Here is an 18,554-nt window from a genome sequence, read left to right as displayed (position 1 = left end):
AAATAGAAGAAAAATGAAGTTATTAGAGTGCTAGCATAGAGTGCTTTTACATGCAGTTGATATATAATACACTAGCTGGAGTGCCCGGCGGTGCCGAGGGTTTTTTGAGGGCATGTTGTTGTTGGAAGAGAGAGAGAGAGAGACTGGGGGGAGAAGAGAGAGACGGGGGGGAAGAGAGAGAGAGAGAGAGAGACTGCTGGATTTAGTTCGGGATTAGCCTGGAGAGAGAGGGGGGGGAAGGAACGCCTCAGGCCTGGCCCGATCGACCCCTGCGAAGGAAGGAAGAAGGCAAGCTCTCCCTCCCTGTCCCACCCCCTCACTCTTTCCCTACCTCACCCTCTCTCTCTCTCCCTCCCCGTCTCTCCCTGCTTTACTCTCTCTCCCTCCCTCCCCTCTCCTCACCCTCCCTCTCTCCCCCTCTCCTCACCTCTCCTCACCCTCCCTCCCCCTCTCCTCTCCACCCCCTCTCCTCTCCTCTCCACCCCCTCTCCTCTCCTCTCCACCCCTCCCTCCCCCCCTCTCCCTCCCCCCCTCCCTCCCTGATTTCCTCTCTGTCCCTCCCTCCCCCTCTCTCTCTGCCTTTCCTCAGAGCCCAGACGCAGTGAGCCGAAGCCCCCGTGTGCGGATCAGCGCCTCAGGGCCGGCCGGTGCGCGGCCTAGCGCGAGGCCTGGCTGGACTCACCTTAGCTGAGGTCGCGCTCCGGGCCGCCGCCGACGTCGACGCGCTGACTCCTGCCCCGCCAGCCTTTACTAAGATGGCGACGATGGCTAACGCTTGGCCCAGTCCCGCGCCGCCAGCCTTTACCAGGATGGCGGCGATCACGGGGCGGGCCCAGCGGGACGGGCAGTGCCTAGCTCAGGCGTGGCTGGCGAGGAGGCGCCGAGGCTTCGAGGCCTGCAGGTGGGGTAACCCTCTATGGTTGCGGCGCCCGGCGGAGGCAGCGAGTCCAGAGGAAAAAAAAGGGTGAAAGGTAGGAAAATTAATCAGCTTAGAAAAAATATTTACAAATTAATTAACTTTTTTGAAAAACAATTTCCCCTCCACACACACAGAAAGTGGGAAAAATAAACACACAGAAAGTGGGAAAAATAAATCAATAGTTAGAAATCAAGATGGCGGCCACTCACCTCAGCTCAGAAGGATTAGGCCCGCCCACACACACAATGAACCCCCCCCCCCCGTGATGCACCGATTGGTCAACCATCACGTCACTCAACGCTAATGAGCGGAATTTTGCCATTTTTTGAACCTTTTTTGTATACTGTCGGAACAATTTTTGTCTGACCAAAAAGTAAATACGCCTATTAGACTCCCCTAATGATAAGCTTTCTTTTGATATAACATGCGTGTAGGTATGCTCTATAACTTTTGAGTGTATAGCGGACAGACAGACAGACAAACAGAGAGACAAACAGAGAGATAAACCGCTTTATATATATAGATACTGTGTTTCTCTGTCCTGCATCAGACCAATTTTTCTGACAAGATTTACTGCACCTAAAGTCACAAGGACAAAGTCTCACAAATTTGATTCTGGTAGGGGCACAGAAGGACTTATAAAAACTGCTCGGTGTACCAACAGAAAGTCACAGATTTCCTATAGCCTAATGGGTGTTCCAGAAATCCTGGGAAAGCAACATAAATTCATGTTCCATATGTTGTACTCATAACTTCCGTAAATTCACTATTAAAGCTGTTAAACACAACTTTATTAAACGCAAGGGTCAATTGCTACCCCTCCAACAGTCACTATTTCTGTTCCCTTGCCAAAGCTGACTTGTAGTTCTGTGAATCCTCCTTTCCAACCCTCTTCCTTCCTGATGGTACAGTGACTAGCTCTCTGAAAAGAAAACTTATCCCCGACAACAACAACCTTAATTTATATAGCACCTTTAAAGTAGTAAAATGTCCAAAGGCGCTTCACAGGAGCGTTATCAGACAAAATTTGACACCTCCAACTCCAATCTCAATGATCTTGGCAAAGATTCTTTAACCCATATCAAATTTTATCCAAGGCTGTTGGATCTTCTACTCTCCAGACTCCATGACCTTTGGCCTTAATGGTATCTCTCCCAATATCCTTAAGATGTGTGTCTCGAAATTTGCCCCTGTGCTATGCAGCCTCTTTAATTTCATTTAACTTTCAAAATATTCCCCAAATAATTCATGATCAGCAGTAAGGTTTTCAGCATGGTTGTTAAACTTGAGGTCTTGTTGCCTATGTCACCTACTTCTGGAACTCTGCTCTAATCCATCGTTATCATTACAGACTGGATTTTCCTTCGAACTACAGACAGTCTTCTGGTGGTTTTGGGGCATTAAATGGAGTAAAATAGGGCATATTATTGACAAGCGTCTCAAAACTATCAATCTTACATTGCACCCGGGAAAAAAAAAAATCACCAGTCCCCTTTAAAGCATGCTGGGATGCTGCCATGCCACATTTAAATGGGTCAGCTGGATGTAACTAATCACTCTACCCATTTTCCACAACTTCTGCCCCAAAATCCATCCAAAGTTATTACCGCAGTATGAGTATCACTAAGGGATCCCTGAGGCAAATACTACATTGAGGCGGCCATTTTATTTGCTGCAGCTGAAGGTTGGTGTTACTTTGTCTGCATATTGATCTGTTTATTTCTTTGGAGGTTTTGCTGTTATCAATCAGCTCTGCAAACAATAGAGTTTTGGACTGGCAACATGGATTTCCCAATGGGAATCACTCTATTCCTATGTTATGATGAGGAGGAGAAGGATGAGGTTAGAATGGACACACTTAAGAGTGAGACATCATAGAATATATTTGCTCTTTACACATACATACTCATTCATCAAGGCTTACAGACTAAGAAGGTCTTACTTAGACATTTCTGAATGTCTGCCTCAGAAGGCTATGCTTCCCCCCACCCCAGAGGCTATTGGGGAAATATCTCAACTGCTGGCTGAAGACCTACAATCTATTTCTACTTTCTACCAAGAGAACAGCGTTGCCTGTACTCGTCAAAGTCACCACTGCCTTGAATTACTTTGCAACTGTATCCTTCCAAGCAGCATTTGCCACATTAGTCAAGCAGCAGCACACCAATGCATCAAGAAGGTGATTGATGCTTCATTCAGGAGGGCTGCATAATTCATGTGCTTTCTAAAGGAACCAGAGAAACAAAAAAGAGAGCAATAAAGTTATATAGACTGGAAGGGTACCCACAGGTGCAAGGAGCAATTGACAGAATGCATTAGCCCCACATGACAACCCCCTCAATTTTATCAGCAGGAAAGACTTTCATTCCATTAATGTGCAGCTGGTGTGCGATGCCAATCACTTTATCCTACATGTGAATGCCTGATACGCAGGGAGCTGGCATGATGCTATCATCTACCATACCAGCCCTCATGATTTTGAGCCATGTGTTAGGACGGTTGACTGGCGATCAATCTCGGCTATGGTTCCACAGACAGAAAGGAACAACAGATATAATGAGGCCCATGCCAATACAATTGTCATCGAGCTACTATTCTTAAGTTGTGTTTTAGCTGCCTGGATAAATTCAGTGGAGCATTGCAATACAGCCCAGAAAGAGTCTCCAGAATAATTGTTGCTTGCTGCATATGACATAACATCAAAATGAAGAAAGGCTTGCTGCTTCCAGAAGCTTAAGGTGATGATGGGGAAGGAGGAAAGCACTTCCATTCCCACAGCCGGAGGAGGGTGGACAGGAAGGGGAGGACATGGAAAAGGACAGACGTCAGCCAGAGAAAGAAGGATACAACTTATAGCCCAGTGCTTTCAATAAATAAAAGTTGACACTCCAAATAAAGTCACTTAACACCTGCCTGTTCTTCCCCAACAAAGTCCCTTGCCATCAAAGAACTCTGCCAATTTTCTTTATAAAACTGTACTCTACATTTCCCGTCATTCAACTTCCAAAAGTTGAAAGCATATGCAAAAATGCACTCAAGCTATGTTTACTTTCCAAAACATTCACCAAAAGGTGCCAGAAAATCCATTCACCCCATGTACAACTACTTATTACACCATATCTACACTTTGTGCCAGTTACCTTACTTGCTCAAGCTCCTAGTATGCTACTTGTATGAACTGCTCCATGAGTGGAACAAGATTGAGCGATGGGTGGCTGGGAAGGTTCGCCTGGAGCCTTAGAGGTCTGAGGTGACTCATGTCAGCGAAGTAACTGTCCTGGGGGAGGGGGAGGGTCAGCTTCGAGCAACCTTTCTTTTGCAGTGCAAAGGGTGCTGGGCCCATGTCTGTAGTTCCCTCAATGACAAGCATTGGAGAGGGCCTAAAGATCACAGGTTCTTTGCCACTCTCAGGAGAAATGGTGACATTTGTGACCACTCTGATGTGCCTCAATGAATCTGAGACTCAACGTTAACGGAGCAAAGCAAGGCTTTTATTAACTCAGAAAGTAATACACAGTGGAGAAGTGTCTCTCATCCAGAGATCTGCTGCACTGCCTGTGAGACACGCTGGGGCCTGCTTAAGTAGGGGCCAGGTATGGGTGGAGCCCTACACACAATACAATACAGGTAAGGAAATGAAACTGAAACTAAACTCCCCTGCTTGTCACAGTCACAGGCACAATCAAACACAGAGAATACAGAGTGCCTGATGAATGGCATATTTCATCACATTCACCCCTTCTACAGATTTAGTCTGTTCGGGGGTTTGATAGTCCTCTGTGACCGACGTAGCTGTTGTGGTGCCGTGGGTGTCAGCTGGGTGTCCCCGGTGGCCTCCTGGGTCTCTGCCGGGGGCGCCGCCAGGGTTGTTGAAGGGGTAGTTGGTGGGGGCACCGTTGGTCGATGTTCTTCCGGGGGTGATGAAAGGATAGTGGGTGGGTAAGAGTTGCTGTGATCGTTGTTGCTGTTGTTGTCGTGGTTGTTGTCGTTACCGGCTGGGGCAACGTCTTTTATGGACACGGTGTCCTCCCTTCCGTCAGCGTGCCGGACATACGCGTATTGGGGGTTGGCGTGGAGTAGGTGCACTGACTCCACGAAAGGGTCCGTCTTGTGGTCCCTCACATGCCTTCGTACAAATACCGGACCTGGGGTGGAGAGCCATGACGGCATGGATACGCCTGAGGTGGATTTCCAGGGAAAGACAAACATTCGTTCATGAGGCGTGGCATTAGTGGCAGTACACAATAGCGACCGTATCGAATGGAGCACCTCTGGGAGGACTTCCTGCCAGCGGGAGATAGGGAGGCCCTTGGTCCTTAGAGCTAGAGTGACTGCTTTCCATACTGTCCCGTTCTCTCGCTCCACCTGGCCGTTACCCTGGGGGTTGTAGCTGGTGGTACGGCTCGTGGCGATCCCCCTGGACAGCATGTACTGGCGTAGCTCTTCACTCATGAAGGACGCCCCCCTATCCGTATGGATGTAGCTCGGCATACTGAACAGGCAGAACAGGCTGTTGAGGCATTTAATGACCGTGGCGCTGGTCATGTCTGGGCAGGGGAAGGCGAATGGGAAACGGGAGTATTCGTCCACAATGTTCAGGAAGTAAACATTGCGGTCGACTGACGGGAGGGGGCCCTTGAAATCTAAGCTGAGCCGCTCAAAGGGCCGTGTAGCTTTGATTAAGTGGGCTCTATCTGGGCGGTAGAACCGAGGCTTGCACTCAGCGCAAGTGCGGCAGTTCCTGATCAGAGACCGAACTTCCTCAATCGAGTAGGGTAAGTTGCGGGACTTTATGAAGTGGAACAGCCGTGTGACCCCTGGGTGGCAGAGGTCGTTGTGGAGGGTCTGTAGCCGATCCCCGGTGGCGCTGGCACACATCCCTCGTGAGAGGGCGTCGGGGGATTCGTTAAGGGCCCCTGGCCGGTAAATGATGTCATACTCGAAGGTGGAGAGCTCGATCCGCCACCTGAGAATCTTATAATTTTTAATCTTCCCCTTCTGTTTATTATTAAACATAAACGCTACCGACCGCTGGTCGGTAAGTAGGGTGAAGCGTTTGCCGGCTAGGTAGTGGCGCCAGTGGCGCACTGCCTCCACGATGGCTTGGGCCTCCTATTCCACGGAGGAGTGTCTGATCTCGGGCCCTTGGAGGGTCCTCAAGAAGAAAGCTACGGGCCGCCCCGCCTGGTTGAGGGTGGCCGCCAAGGCAAAGTCAGACGCATCACTTTCCACTTGAAAGGGAGTGTTCTCGTCCACTGCCTGTAGCGCGGCCCATTCAATATCCCGCTTAATGCTTTTGAAGACGGCGTGGGCCTCAGCAGAGAGCGGAAAAGAGGATGCTTTCAAGAGGGGGCGGGCTTTGTCGGAGTAGTTGGGGACCCATTGGGCATAATAAGAAAATAACCCCAGGCACCTTTTCAGGGCTTTGGGAGTGTTGGGCAGGGGCAGCTCCCGTAGGGGGCGCAATCGGTCGGGGTCTGGTCCGATTTCCCCATTCTCCACCACGCTGCCTAGTATGCAGAGGCGCGTGGTGTTGAAAACGCAGTTGTCCTCGTTGTAAGTGAGGTTGAGTTTTTGTGCGGTTTTCAGGAACCTCTCGAGGTTCGAGTCGTGATCCTGCTGGTTGTGACCGCAGATGGTGACGTTGTCGAGGTAGGGGAAGGTTGCCTGCAAGTGGTAGTCATCGACCATGCGGTCCATCTCCCTCTGGAAGACCGAGACCCCATTCGTCACCCCAAAGGGGACTCTGAGGAATTGGTAGAGGCGTCCGTTCGCCTCGAAGGCGGTGTACGGGCGGTCCTCTGGTCTGATAGGGAGCTGGTGGTACGCTGACTTGAGGTCGATGGTGGAGAACACCCGGTATTGGGCAATTTGGTTCACCATTTCTGATATGCGGGGTAGCGGGTAGGCGTCTAGTTGGGTGTACATGTTGATCGTTTGGCTATAGTCAATCACCATCCGTTTCTTCTCGCTACCTCTCACCACCACCACTTGGGCGCGCCACGGGCTGTTGCTGCGTTCAATAACGCGCTCCCTCAGCAGCCTGTCCACCTCGGTCGCGATAAACCGCCTGTCCTCCCAGCTGTACCTCCTGCTTTTGGTCGCTATTGGCCGGCAGTTGGGGGTAAGGTTCGCGAATAGCGAAGGCGGCTTTACCTTCAGGGCAGCCAGACCGCACACTGTGAGGGGCGGCTGGGACCCACCGTAATTGAGCGTGATGCTTTGGTGGTGGCACTGGAAATCCAGGCCCAAGATCACACTCGCACATAGACTCTTCATGATTAGTAATTTAAAATTATCGTATACAGTTCCATTAACGGACAATTGTACTGCGCAGTAACCCATAATGGTCGATGTCTGGGTTTTATCAGCCATAGAGATGGTGCCCCGAGCAGGGACCACCGTTAGAGAGGGTTGTTGTGCTAGTTCAGGGTGGATAAAACTCTCCGTGCTTCCACTGTCAATTAAACATTTAACCCCGCACCCGTTTACCTCGATGTCCACCATTGATTTGGATAGCGGGTGCGGTGTGGTCTGGTCCACTGTGACCGATGCCACTGTAGGGCCCTGATCGAGACAAGGTGGCGTCCACGCTGTCTGCTCACAAGATGGCGGACCCCACGAGGTCGGGCAAAATGGCGTCCAAGATGGCCGCTCCCACGGTGCACACGCGGCGGTGGCGGGTTTTCCAGCGGGGTTCCCTCTGCACACCTTCCCGAAGTGCCCCTTCTTACCGCACTTAAAGCAGGTGGTGCCTTTCACCGGGCACAGGTTTCTGGTGTGCTTCGGCTGCCCGCAGAAGTAGCAGTTGGGGCCCCGACGCGTCGCGGCTGTCGTAGGGCTTCTGGGGGGGAGAGCGGGGCCCCGACGGTGTCGGGCTGCCGGGCGGGGAAGATGCCTTCCAAGATGGCAGCGTCCTTGGTGCACATGTGGCGGCGTGGGCGGCGCGGGCTGAAGAGTAGGCGTCCGAGTTTCTCTGGGCCACATCCAGGGATCACGCTGTGTCCACAACCTGTTTCAGGTCTAATCCCGTTTTTTCCAGTAGTCTCTGCCGGATGTAAGTGGAGCTGAGGCCTGTGATAAAGGCATCACGAACAAGCTCGTCAGTGTACACTGCGGCTTTTACATCTTGGCACTTGCAGTCTTTGCCAAGCGTTTTCAGGGTGACTAGGAACTCATCCAGCGATTCCCCAGGTCGCTGTGTGCGAGTAGCGAGCAGATGCCTAGTGTACACCTCGTTCGTAGGCTGCTGGTAATGCGCCTTTAGGATGTCGCAGGCGGCCGGGTACGTGTCGGCGTCTTGGATGAGGGGGTAAACCCGGTGGCTTACCCAATTCCGCAGGATTCCGAGTTTCATACTTTCAGCGTCCGTAGCGTCTGTGATGGCTGCGGAATTGTCCAGGAAGAATTCCATACACTTAAATCAGTGTCCGAATCGTGCCGATGCGTCCGAAGCATGCGGGTCCATATCCAAACGTTCGGGTTTCAAGAGTTGATCCATTGCGTTGAAAACTGAGTTAATAAAATTGATGTGCCTCAATGAATCCGAGACTCAACGTTAACGGAGCAAAGCAAGGCTTTTATTAACTCAGAAAGTAATACACAGTGGAGAAGTGTCTCTCATCCAGAGATTTGCTGCACTGCCTGTGAGACACGCTGGGGCCTGCTTAAGTAGGGGCCAGGTATGGGCGGAGCCCTACACACAATACAATACAGGTAAGGAAATGAAACTGAAACTAAACTCCCCTGCTTGTCACAGGCACAATCAAACACAGAGAATACAGAGTGCCTGATGAATGGCATATTTCATCACACACTCCTTGCAGGCCACTGGGTCAGAGGTGCTACTGGTTGGTTTCATCACAGACTGACTAGTCACAATCAAGTTAGGGAAGCCCTGTGAAGGTGCTCAGTGCATCTACTGAAGCAGTGTTAGCTGCTACTCTGCAAGTCACCATTGTTCTTAATACCCGCTCCTGGTGCCTTGGTGCTGCAGGAATCTCCTGGATTATCACTCTATCCAAGGTGCCCTGCAGGTCATGGGAAAACTTCCTGTAATGTGCTGCAGATGTAGATAGTGGACTTATCCCACATCTCCATCATCTCAATCATATCCATGGAAACCATCTCACTGTCTGCACAAGATTGATGCTTCCTAATCATAGCTCTTTTGAAAATTATTAAACATCTAATTCTATGAGGCAGAAAAGCTAATAATTGCATGGGAAATAGCAAAAGCAGAAACACACATAAAATACCAATTAGTTGCAGAACATCAATGACTCATCTCTTGTATAACTTCAGCCAATTTATTTTCATCATCTTCCAACCCACAGCTCACTTATAATTGATTAAAGTACAGTAGCATAATGGAGAAGTATTTTCTGTAACAATTTATTAGAGAGGCAGCCTATATTGATAAAATAAACGTACCCCTTACTTAAGGTTACTTATTGGGCATCAGAAACTCAAAAAAGTTGCTGAAATGTTATAATCTTTTTAAATGTTGATAACATCAGTGTGGGGTAGCAACAGCATCGGATAATGAGTTAACCAAGGATCTGTACACAATCTGGTGATGTAAGTCAGAGTACTGTACTTGTTAAGTGCTACAGTCTGACCCAACTGTCCTTTCCAGATTGGTCCTTGAAAAGGCTCATGTAATCTTTCTGACTGGCTAAAGGAGTTATCATAGTTTCCCTTCATATAAAAGGTTGAAATTCAATGGGCTTGATATTCTCTAGTTTAAATCTTACCACTCCTATTTAATTTTTAGCTTAGCTGAATTATGTGCCTACTTGCCTTTCTTATAGGTCATAAAAATGCACTGTAAAGTAAAACAAAATATTTGTCTTGGAGGACTAAAAATAGCTGAAACAGATTAAAATACACTTAAGTCTACAAGAGAAAGAAAAACACAAATACCAGTTTCAATATGAGTCACTCACATGTGCACAAAGTAGAACAGAGGCAAATTTTAAATGTCAGAGAAGGAGTAATTGTAGATGTACTATCAGCTTCCAACAGCATTCTACAGCTGCCCAAGAAGAAATAAACACAGACCACAGTTCTATAACCCCCAATTACAGAACAGTATTTAATTTAAAATTTGTCACTCCACACCTAAAGGGTGAAAATGGGTCCATTAACAATGATCAAATCATGCTGAATTGACTTGGGCATGAATTTAGATCAAACGGAAGGATTCAGTCTTTTGAATGTGCTTAGAATCATTTTGAATTCTTTAAACCACTAAATAAAATGTGCAGTTTCTAATCTAAACAAATTAGTCCTAATTCACTACTCTGTAAAGTTTAAAACAAAATGTAACTTCGTTCTGAAATATTTTGTGAATCAGATTATCTGAAGGTTTCTAACAGTTGAGCACTAAACACTTTTACCTGAATATTCTGGCTACATTTGTACAGACGTCTTTATCATTTATGTGCTGTTCCAGTACCACACATAGTTCCAGTAGTGCTCCAGTGCTTAGGAACCTGGGCCGGGACTGAGGCAGATCTGCCAAGTTTCGCAGGGTAGCAGTGACCTTCCAGTGAGAAAATACAAATCATTCAAAAAGTTGTGAATATTCACAAAACTTCAGAGATGCTAAGAACATTGTTAAAAAAATCTGAGTTCCATTGTAGCTTGCAACTTTTATATGAAACATTTGCTTGACTATTTTAAGGAAAAAGGAAAATTATGGTAATTAGTAAACATTATTAAATGTATGACAAGTATGCAATAGTATCATACATTTTCCCTTAGCATTGTATAAACAGTCAGCAAAGCATGTCTTCCTATTTAACCCCTAAAATCAATATTGTAGAAATGCTAAAATTATCAAAATGTAATAATAACATGTTATAGCAACTGCTTGTATTTTATTACTTATTTTGATCTATCAAAGCAAACAAAGTTTCTTCAATGCTTTAGCAGAGTGAATATAATCATGTTACATAATTATTGATTTTATTCTTTGGCAACATTTAATAGAATTATAAGCAATTTTAAAGGCACAGTTTCCTCGAGATTGCAAAAGCCTGATGCCAGAAACTAAGACCAGTCTCCCTAGTCCAGATTGTTGCAGATAACATCTTAGTTGCAACTGCTTGATGTCTAGACAACAACCTGACTTAATTCCAAACAACTCAGCTTACAAGGCTCCCAATCTCAAGATACAGAAATGGAATTACTTTCTTGATACTTAGCATGAATGCTTGCAGAGCACCCAGTTTTTAGTGTCAACTAAAAACATGGATATTTGAACATCTCACTCCTAAACAGGGAGGTGGAGTTCAAATTCTAGCCTTAATGAAATTTGAGCTGGACTGTTCTCTAAGTGAATTCGTTTGCCGTTGGTGAGGCTACCAGATGGAGATTTCCATGTCTGTGAGAAACAGATGTTAGAACCTGTCCTTCCTTCTGTTAGATGGTCACAGAAACAGGCATGTCATGAATTTCACGTCCTAGATCGTCCAACCCTTGTAGCTGCCAATGTAAGCAATCCAAAAAAGAAAATCAACCAAAGTGCTCCTGCACACCTCCTAACAGCTAGTTATAGAGCAGCATAGTTCTGGAAGACAAACAGTTTTAAACGGCAATAGTAAGTGGGCAATCATAGATTCATCCTCTTTTCAACAGCAGTGTTGTTCAAAGAATTTAAAGAGTTTCAATGGTTCTACTCTAAACTGGAAACTTTCTCTTGAAAATTAAAAAAGGGTTCTGTGGAACCAGGTCAAAAAGTACTGACAAAGTTAGAGAGTCAACTCAATCTGTAGTGTGTTAAGAAAAAAAAAAGTCAGCCTGAGTAAGCAGTTCTAGTTGAATGCTCGATTTTTCAAATGCTTTGAAAACCAAAGTGGAAAAAAAAGCCCATGTGGATGCCCTCATAATTATAGAAAATAACAGAGAAGTTAACAGAAGAGAGACCCTGTTGCAGGGTAGGAGTTGGCGAGGGGAGAAAGAAAATACAGAAGGAGAGAGATAGAGAGAGAAGGGACTAGATTTTTCATTCAGGCAAAAACCAGAGTGGAATAATGGCAGGGTGGCAATCACACCCACTTAAAACCAAATGGACTGACCCTACCGCAGTTCTTGGGATCAACCTAATTTTAATAATTCAGGCAAACTTCTAGCAGGGTTTAAAGGGCTGTTGCAACTTAAAGAGGCCCGCACATGATAGTGTCAGCCAATGGCTCAGTTGGTAGTACCCTTGCCCCGGAGTCAGAAGGTTGTGGGTTCAAGTCCCACTCCAGAGACTTGAGCACAAAATACTAGGCTGACACTCCAGTGTCATCCAGGGAGTACTGAGGGAGTGCTGCACTGTCAGAGGTGCTATCTTTCAGATGAGACATTAAACCCAGGCTCCGTCTGCCCTCTCAGGTGGATGTAAAAGATCCCATGGCACTATTTCAAAGAAGAGCAGGGGAGTTCTCCCTGGTGTTCTGGTCAATATTTATCCCTCAACCAACATCACCAAATCAGATTATCTGGTCATTATCACATTGCTGTTTGTGGGAGCTTGCTGTGCGCAAATTGGCTGCCGCTTTTCTTACAATACAACAGTGACTACACTTCAAAAAGTACTTCATTGGCTATAAAGCGCTTTGGGACGTCCGGTGGTTGTGAGAGGCGCTATATAAATGCAAGTCTTTCTTTTTTTAAATGCTAAAGAAACCAATACACTAATCTGGATGAACAATAGACTGCTCTCAGAATCTTTGGTAATTCAACTGAAGTGCTTCTCCCAGATAATAGACAGTGGAGGGATGACCTGTTTGGAGCCAAACAGAATAAGCCCCGAAAGAAGAGCAGCACAGCAGCAGTAGACAGTGGTGGTCAGAACAGTGACTGCCAACTCCAAATACAGCAACTAGTGTCAGAAAAGACGGGGAAAAATTCGGTTGCTTTGCGCCTCCCGTTAGCACCCTAAGAGGACGCTAATGGGCGCAAAGCAACTAGCACCCGGGCGCAGTGATGTTTGTGCCGCTCGCAAAATTGACCAGACAGACATTTTGCGGCGGCGCTAAACTCTACCACCACGATCTCCTGCACCCGCAGATCGTGACGTCAGTCGAGCGTGCAACGCTCCGGACCAGATATTGAGTGGCGGCCCCTGCCTTACCGCCTGCCGAATGAATGACCTTCATTGCATCGATTTAGAAGAGACTATGGTGGCTGCACTCTGAGCTCTTTCCCTGGGCCTCTCCATTGCTCTTTCCAGCAGAATTGAGGTAGAGGTTTAAGGCTGCAATGAGCAGGGTGTGGATGGAGAGCAAGATTGACCCTCCACTTTAAGAACTGGCCGGCGCCAGTGTGTCTGTGTTCCATTGCTGACTGACATCACATGAGCTTCGCCAGCGCTCTGAGGTAGCGCCTCGCTCCTCAGCGTTAGCACCTTAAGAGGGGTGTGTAGCGCCTGATTTAGCGCTCCAATCACCTCCAGGGGCGATGGAAGCCCAGTTTGCAGTCGGAGGCGATTGCGCCCCAAACGGGGCGATACCAAATTTCTCCCCCTTAATAATCTTTCCAAGGCTGCAAAAGCAAGACGAGCCAGCCATTCCTTCCTAGAATACACTGCACTAAGCATTTAGAGTCGCACTGTGTTAAAGTACTTGAATTGCTCACCACTCACCAACAATGCCCCGGCAGCCAATCAGTGCCTGCTTCACTTGGAAGTCTGTCTTCACTCGCATAAATTCAATAGCAACAACAACTTGCATTTATATAGCGCCTTTAACATATTAAAACGTCCCAAGGCGTTTCACAGAACCATTATCAAACAAAATTTGAACCATACTAAATGCCTCACGTGGAATTTACTTGCTTGTATTTACCTGCCACCATCCCCATTATGGTTTGATTGCTGACAACTGGGTTTTACTGTATCTCATTAAACAGGAGTAATTCTCTCTGCATTCTTTTGAGGAGAAGACGTCCGATAATAAGGAGAAAGGATTGGCAGCAGGTGGTTGTCCCCAAACCTTCAACCTCTATCCCCATGAAGAAGCTCATCAAATCCTGGAAAGTGGCGGGTTGAGGCTGTATATGGAGTTGGAGATGAGGAAAGTAGGATGCCAGTTGTAAGTTCCTTATGGCTCTCTGTTTCACTTCCTTCTTATCTTATTATACCCAGCATTACCTGACAGCAAATTAGAGCAACCCAAGTCACTTCTACTGAAAATGATATGAACGTTGCACCTCAGCAATCCATTCCAACCTCTCTTCCGCTTTCCCTCCTCCAGATGTGCCTGATGAAGAATAACCAGGCCCCTCTGCATCAAGTCTTCACAGCACATACCATCAACTGCTCTCTCCCTCCCAAGCACCAGCCTACAGGCATTCATCTAGGGCACACTAGAGAGTGAGGCAAAGTCGAGTGCATTGCATGAGACACAGCATGAGCAAGAAAGTGCAGCAGTCAGTGGAACATGAGGAAGATGTTGCTAATTAGAGGGTCAGTTTTATGCTTGAATGGCTGAAGAGCCTAGGAACCTAGATCTTACAGGTCCAACTTTTAAAAGAAGGATGTTAGCAGAGCATAAAACACGTGCAGGCACCAGGAACGGCCTCTGGCAATGTGAAGCGAATGGTGTGGCAGCTGAAAGAGACCTCAATTTGTATTTGCAGTTCCCTGATGGATAGCGTCTCAGCATCTAATTCCACCCAGGAGCACGTGGCAGCACTTTGTAAATCTGCAGTGGAGGCTCCCACAACAGAGGCCCCAAAGGCAGTCTGTTCTTCCTGCATGGATGCTCAAATAGCTACCATAGAGGCATAGGGTGCCAGATTGGCAAGAGTTGTCTCTTCCAGCCTCAGTGATTTCCAGGATCAGACAGAGAAGAAAGTACGGCAAGAAGGGGTAAAGCAATGTGGGTAGTGAAGGATACAAAGTAGCGGTCAGTGATCGAGACCACTGGCGCAGAGAGGCCATGAATATTGGTAGGAGAGTTTATATTGTGATAGGTTTAGAGAGAACAGGTCATGGTGAATTCAGGAGAGGTGGCAAAGGAAGCTCAGACGGAAATCGAAATCACCAAGTCGCTCAGTGCAGAGGCTGAGGGACAAAAATACCATTGAAATACAAATCAGGTCTCTTTTATAAAGTTATGAAGCAGCTGATCTAGTGTACAGTAATGAGTGTACAAAGTGAGAGTTCTCAGATATAACGCTTGGGCCATACTATTGTTTATCCAAGTATGGGGAAGAAAAAAGTGCACTACAGATGGTGAGGTTCACCTTTAGGTCACGTTGTCACTTCCCTCCCCCCCCCCCCGCTTCAGTTGAAGTTGGTACTCTTTGCTTGCTCCTTTCTCAGTTAATGCTGGCACTTTTCTTCCACACCAAAGTACCAATTCAAGCTTTTTCTCTTTCCCCCCAAAATCACCGCTCGCACCTTCTGCTTCCCTCGCCCCTCAGCACTGCTCCCACTGGAGTGTTTTACTATTGTACAACATACTGCCTGCAAAATTCCTGTTGTTGCAAGAATTCTCATCTGGAATTGCAGCAGCTGGGATCACTTCCATTAGCAACAGGGCTCAGATAGACACTGTGGGGAGAGGGGCCTGGTTCTTACTGATTTTTGTCAACAAATGCTGACACACGGACTGAACCCTCAGCATGAAACACTGACTGTGTGGTGTCAGTGGCATAGAGAATGGGAGACAAACAGGACACAGAAGAACAAAAAAAAGAGGCTTGCAAAAGGAAGGAGAAAAAAAGAATGAGCGATGGAGATACTGAGACAAGGAAAAGTGTATAATATGTATACAGAGACAGAGAGAAATACACAATGATAGGGATAGCAAACAGAAAAACAGAAAATGAAGAATTATAGAGTGGGAGTGATGCAAAACACATGTTACAGAAAGAGAAACAATTTTTAAAAATTCTGTCTGTTCAACATCATGTTAGGCCAACTAATGATACATTAACTTTATAACTTGAACCAGATTAGCTGGCATTTTAAAATAGGAAAAAAAGAGTTAATGTATTGGATTACATAATGGTACAAAAGGACTAAACTATATTTAAGTGAATAGGAAAACTACAAGGGCGATAGCGGTAAAATGGTATGCTGATATGCAAACTATCTCACGAAGAAGTCTAACCTTTCTGAACTGGTTATACTTCTGTAGTAACTGAACTTCACTACAAATGTGCACGTGCCTCAGCACATGTGCAGAAAATAGTGAACTAAAACCATGCTTCTGTAATCGGAAATACTCATCAGCTCTCAGCAGACAAAGTCTTGCAATTTTTAAGTTGTAATATTTATTCTGCAATAGATGTTCACCATATCAAATCAAATCAAATCAACTTTTATTGTCATTGTTAGTGCACAAGTGCAGTACAACGAAATGTAGGCTTGCGGCTCCCGAGAGTGTACAATTTGGATTAGGACACAAACATTTCAACATACATTTGTACATATATATTAGCATAAATATGACCATAATAAAGTGCATCGGCAGATGTGCAGGCTTTAGTGTTTATTTGTGGAGTTCAGTAGGATGACAGCCCTGGGAAAGAAGCTGTTCCTAAATCTGGTCGTATGGGTGCGAATGCATCTGTAGCGTCTTCCAGATGGTAGGAGGGTGAACAGACTGTGGCTGGGGTGGGTAGGGTCTTTGATGATGGACCGTGCCCTCTGTAGGCAGCGTTTCTGATATATATGTTCTATGGTCTGAAGAAGCTGCAGTGTTAACAAGAACGGCAAATGCTGACTCTTGTATTTATTTGCAGTATGTATCCATGCCAAAATATCATTACCACTCCTAACAACCTATTGGAAAGGAGCCAGCAATTGCTCTGTTTATATCACATTCAGTCCTTTACACATAATTATTATTACCTCAGTCAATAAGTAACATGTTCAGAGGACAGTGTGTTCCTTAAGTTCAAGCAAAACAAGCAAATTAAAATTCAAACAAAGTGGTCTCTTTACTCAGGTTACTAAAAAAAAAGAAACGTGCTTTTACAAAGCGCCTTATTGTCTCAAAGCACTTCATACATTGGTTACAGTGACTTGTATCGGCAAGCACAGCAGTCATTCTGAGCAGCAATGAGATGGAATTTTAATGTGTTTCCTTGGTGGTTTTGGTTGAGGGAAGGATGTTGGCCATGACTTTGAGAAAAAACTTTGTTCTTCTTTGAATAGTGCCAAGGGACGACAAGTAGATAGAACCTTGGTTTGTTTAACATCTCATCCGTAGGACTGAAATCCTAACAATACAGTGCTCTTTCACTGGAACTTTAGCCTAAATTATAGGCTGAAAGCCTGGTGTGAAACTTAAATCAACAACTTTCTGACTCAGAGGGGAGAGTTATACCAACTGCGCAACCTGACTTTTTGGGGTTAGGGAAAAAGGCCACTCAAAGTATAACCCGATTGGAAGGAAAAGCTAAAATATAATGGGGTAAATTATCAATGCGCTGCCTTAGGCATAAAACTGGCATTGAATGGAAATGAAAATCTGGCGGTTTCTAAACAGGCGGCTGATCCACAATGCCAGTCTCATGCCCATGTGGCAGGTTGGAAATCTAACCCAATTATACTATGATCATAATAGCTTTTTAAAAGTTTATTTCTCAACCAAAAATCAATAATTATTGTATAATCTCATCAATCACATTATCTTGCAACAACAACAACAGAATAGGGTCTGAAACAATCCATAAATCTATGTGATATACTATATAGTAGCAAGGAAAATATTTTAACCTTTTCAGCTTGATACTGAACAATTTAAACATGTTGGCTAAGTTTCAGAAGCATTTTGTGACTTCCTTCCCCACACTGCACTTTTGGTTTAAAAGAGAATTTGGTAGTGTATTTTAATTTTGAAGAAGAATTAACACGGTTTAAGATTGTAAGTGAATAATTATTGCTCAGATGTGCTCATTGCCTCCCAGACTTTTCATGAAAAATTGTGTTACTTGAACAGCAAAGCATGCTGGTTAAGTATAGAAATTCAGTGTTTGTTGCAGGATATGAGGGCCAGAATTTTAAGTTTCTGACCAGCCCAGAGCAGGGTCCCGGTACAGCACAGGAAACCCAGACATCCGGGTTTCCCCGCACGCGGTGGAGCACTCCTGCTCCTCCTGGCCCACAAGGATTGCTCCACGAGGCTGTTCTTGCCTCGCTGCAGCTGCCAGGAATCCTGAGATTCCCAGCCAGCCACTGATAAATCTGCACCTAAGGTTAAATCAGAGGCTTCCAGCCTCATTATAATATTTAAAGAGCCAACCCACCTCCTGCCCGCCTCCCCTATCCCGTCTCCGTTAAACCCGGAAGTGGGCGGGTTGAGTTCGGGATTCACATTTTTATTACTTTAACCTCCCACCCGACCCCAACCCACCCGGTTTTTTAGGGTTAAAGTTCCCCCCGATGCCACAACAAATCACTTGCCCTATCCATCTTTCAACCACTGTCCATAACTGTTCTGCAAGAGAAAAGCTTCTATCAAATTATGCTTTTTAAAAAATATATATAATTCAGTACTCATTGTTTGTAAACTGACAACAGTTTTGAGTGCAATGTTTTTCTATATTGTAGTAGCTATTTTGTTGATATTGCAGGCTTAGAAAATAGAATTACGAGCAGGTAAATCTTATCTAAATCAATTTTGTG

General features: G+C 45.8%; 1 protein-coding gene across 1 annotated transcript in view; it reads right to left on the bottom strand.

Moving 5' to 3' along the window:
- The window catches only part of armc2 (armadillo repeat containing 2), a 127,869-nt gene that overhangs the window by 63,986 nt on the left and 45,329 nt on the right, over nt 1-18,554 (bottom strand). Inside the window, exon 8 of the mRNA XM_085998232.1 lies at nt 10,321-10,466. Coding sequence (XP_085854358.1) covers nt 10,321-10,466 — 146 coding nt within the window. The remainder of the gene's footprint in view (nt 1-10,320; nt 10,467-18,554) is intronic.

The sequence above is a fragment of the Somniosus microcephalus genome, chromosome 9, assembly GCF_052327205.1.
Source record: "Somniosus microcephalus isolate GS21.2 chromosome 9, FLI_Smic_1.0, whole genome shotgun sequence".
Classification (NCBI taxonomy): Eukaryota; Metazoa; Chordata; class Chondrichthyes; order Squaliformes; family Somniosidae; genus Somniosus; species Somniosus microcephalus.
This window is presented reverse-complemented; position numbering and strand designations above follow the sequence as displayed.